This window comes from Austrofundulus limnaeus, unplaced genomic scaffold, assembly GCF_001266775.1.
Source record: "Austrofundulus limnaeus strain Quisiro unplaced genomic scaffold, Austrofundulus_limnaeus-1.0 Scaffold1800, whole genome shotgun sequence".
In the NCBI taxonomy this organism is placed as follows: Eukaryota; Metazoa; Chordata; class Actinopteri; order Cyprinodontiformes; family Rivulidae; genus Austrofundulus; species Austrofundulus limnaeus.
The window spans coordinates 20,257-22,741 of record NW_013954202.1 but is presented as its reverse complement, the minus strand read 5'-3'; the positions used below and the strand labels follow the sequence as shown (position 1 = coordinate 22,741).

Below are 2,485 nucleotides of genomic sequence, written 5' to 3'. Positions count from 1 at the left end.
GCTTTAGCTTGTGTGCTAACCTGCTGTCAGTGTTAGCTTTAGCTTTATCTTGTGTGCTAACCTACTGTCAGTGTTAGCTTTATCTTGTGTGCTAACCTGCTGTCAGTGTTAGCTTTATCTTGTGTGCTAACCTGCTGTCAGTGTTAGCTTTATCTTGTGTGCTAACCTGCTGTCAGTGTCTTCTTCTGGATACTTGTCAACAACGTTGATTATGTCCAGACACACCAGACCGACACACAGAATCTTCTTCTTCTCCTCCATGTCGTTGCGGACCGCTGATTGTGGGTTTGAGCTCTCGTCAATCAATAATCTGGACTTCGCTCCCTGTACAGCACTTCAGAGTTCCTGAAAAAAAAAACATATTCACTAACCAATTACACCTTGTAAACGCCACCATCAACACAGAAACTGCCTGTAATTCAGCGATAGAGGCCGAGTTAATTAATTTCACTGCAGACTTGTCCTAAAGCTTATAAAGAATAAGTGCTCATTTTAAAGTGGTCTGTTAAGACAGTCTACATTGTTTTAACATTAGGGGCACCAGATCTGTTTTTTTTTTTCTGATCAATACTTTATTCATCCTTTATAAATCCAGCTCCTACACACCAAGGAGTGAGATTGTAAGAACTGCGGAGCCATTTTTCAAAACCATTGAAATTCAAAGAAGAAACTAGCTTTGTCTTTTTGGTCATTTATTATAACTGACTGTATTTGGATAAGGGTTATAGTTTAGAAATGACAACAGGCAGCTTGTGTTAGCCGGTCCGACACTGACGTCATCTTTATTAACTTCCGCTTCGCTGAAAACAGAATGTCCGGTATGCTTCAAAATAAAAGCATCAACATAAATCACTTACATAGTTCCCATCCTCCAAAAAGAAACATACTCGTTTCCAACATCCAAAACAAACAAAACCATCCAGAACTCAATAACACAACTCCTCAATAAAAATGCATAAACTAATCAATTATTAGTATTTTTAGTATATTATATTAGTATTTTATTTCATATGGTTTAACACTTAAAATTCCATACATAAGTTGATAATTAACATAACTTTATTACAGACAAATCTGCTGTATTTTACAACTCAGTTTAGACAATGTTTTAAGTTTTAAACTCTTCTCGTGAACAACTTAACTCAGTAAACAAATTGATCAAATGAAATGATACAATGATGATCATATTTTTAATAAAGAACTGATGATACAATATTTCACAGGCTGATGTTGTGTTTGCAGCATAGAAGCTTTTTCATCTTATCTTCATTTTGTTTACCTGCAATAATTTTAGAATTCCTGCAGGAGTGATCAACACAGTGTCAACACAGAGCCAACACAATTTGTGTAGTGTGTCAATACACTGATGTATCATCATCCCATCACTGTTAACTAAACTGTCTAAAAGATGACGGCAGCTTCTTATGTGCTGACACTGCTCACGTCACATTCTGTAAAACATTACGGTAAGCAGGAGCTAGCGTTAGCTAGCATTAACTGGCTAACTAAACTTGTTCCTACTACTTACATGCAGAATTTATCCGACAGGACTCTGTTGAACAACATCCCACCGCTGCCATCACTGATACCCAGCGTATTTGGATATTGGTTATAGTTTAGAAATGACAACAGGCAACTCGTGTTAGCCGGTCCGACACTGACGTCGACTTTATTAACTTCCGCTTCGCTGAAAACAGAACGTCCGGTTTGCTTCAAAATAAAAGCATCAACATAAATCACTTACATTATTATAAAAATAGAACTATCAAACCTAACTGAATAATGAACAAAAATACTAAAAATTTAGCATGAAACACAAAGATAAAATTTTAGAATTTTATTCCATCTTCAGCTAAGATGTCTTTAGTCTACTGGACAAACTATTGTCTAAAATGTCAGTGTGACAGGGCCTTAAGGAAGCAATACTGTTCTGGACATCATTGGTTCTGAGATGTTGCTGATAATACAGTTAAAGAGCTAATTACTAATAGTCCAAGAGATATACCATGTTTATCTGCAGAAAAAGTACCTGCAATTTTGATGGTACCCCATTAAACTACATCCCTTCCAGGTGTAAAAAAAAACAACATTTCTTACAAAATTTCTCCCAGAAACAAAGTCAGAATTCAAGATTAATGCCAAAAATCATGGCTTTGACTATGTCTATATAATATCTGACCATAATCACCAGGGACCTCATGTGTCAACGGTGCGTACGCACAAAAACCTTGCGTACGTCATTATCCACGCAAAACTCCGGATGTATCAAAATGCAACTGAAGGTGGAAATGTGCGCAGCCTCAACTGCAGGCCTGGTGTCACGTTTCTGTGACTTTGGTTCCACTGGTGACACTTAGAGGTGATTCTGATTAACTGTTCATGATGTGAAGCTGATCACTGTTCACACTAGACCAGGGGTGTCAAATTCCTGTCCTCGAGGGCCGCTATCCTGCATGTTTTAGAGGTTTTCTTGCTCCAACACACC

General features: G+C 37.5%; 1 protein-coding gene across 1 annotated transcript in view; it reads right to left on the bottom strand.

The window, feature by feature from the left end:
• The window catches only part of LOC106536394 (ketohexokinase), a gene marked incomplete at its 3' end in the record, with an annotated part of 13,135 nt that extends 11,447 nt beyond the window's left edge, over window positions 1-1,688 (bottom strand). The window contains 2 exon segments of the mRNA XM_014033664.1: window positions 167-345; window positions 1,529-1,688. Of these exon segments, the coding sequence (XP_013889118.1) occupies window positions 167-261 (95 nt within the window).
• Window positions 1,689-2,485: the final 797 nt, after the last annotated feature.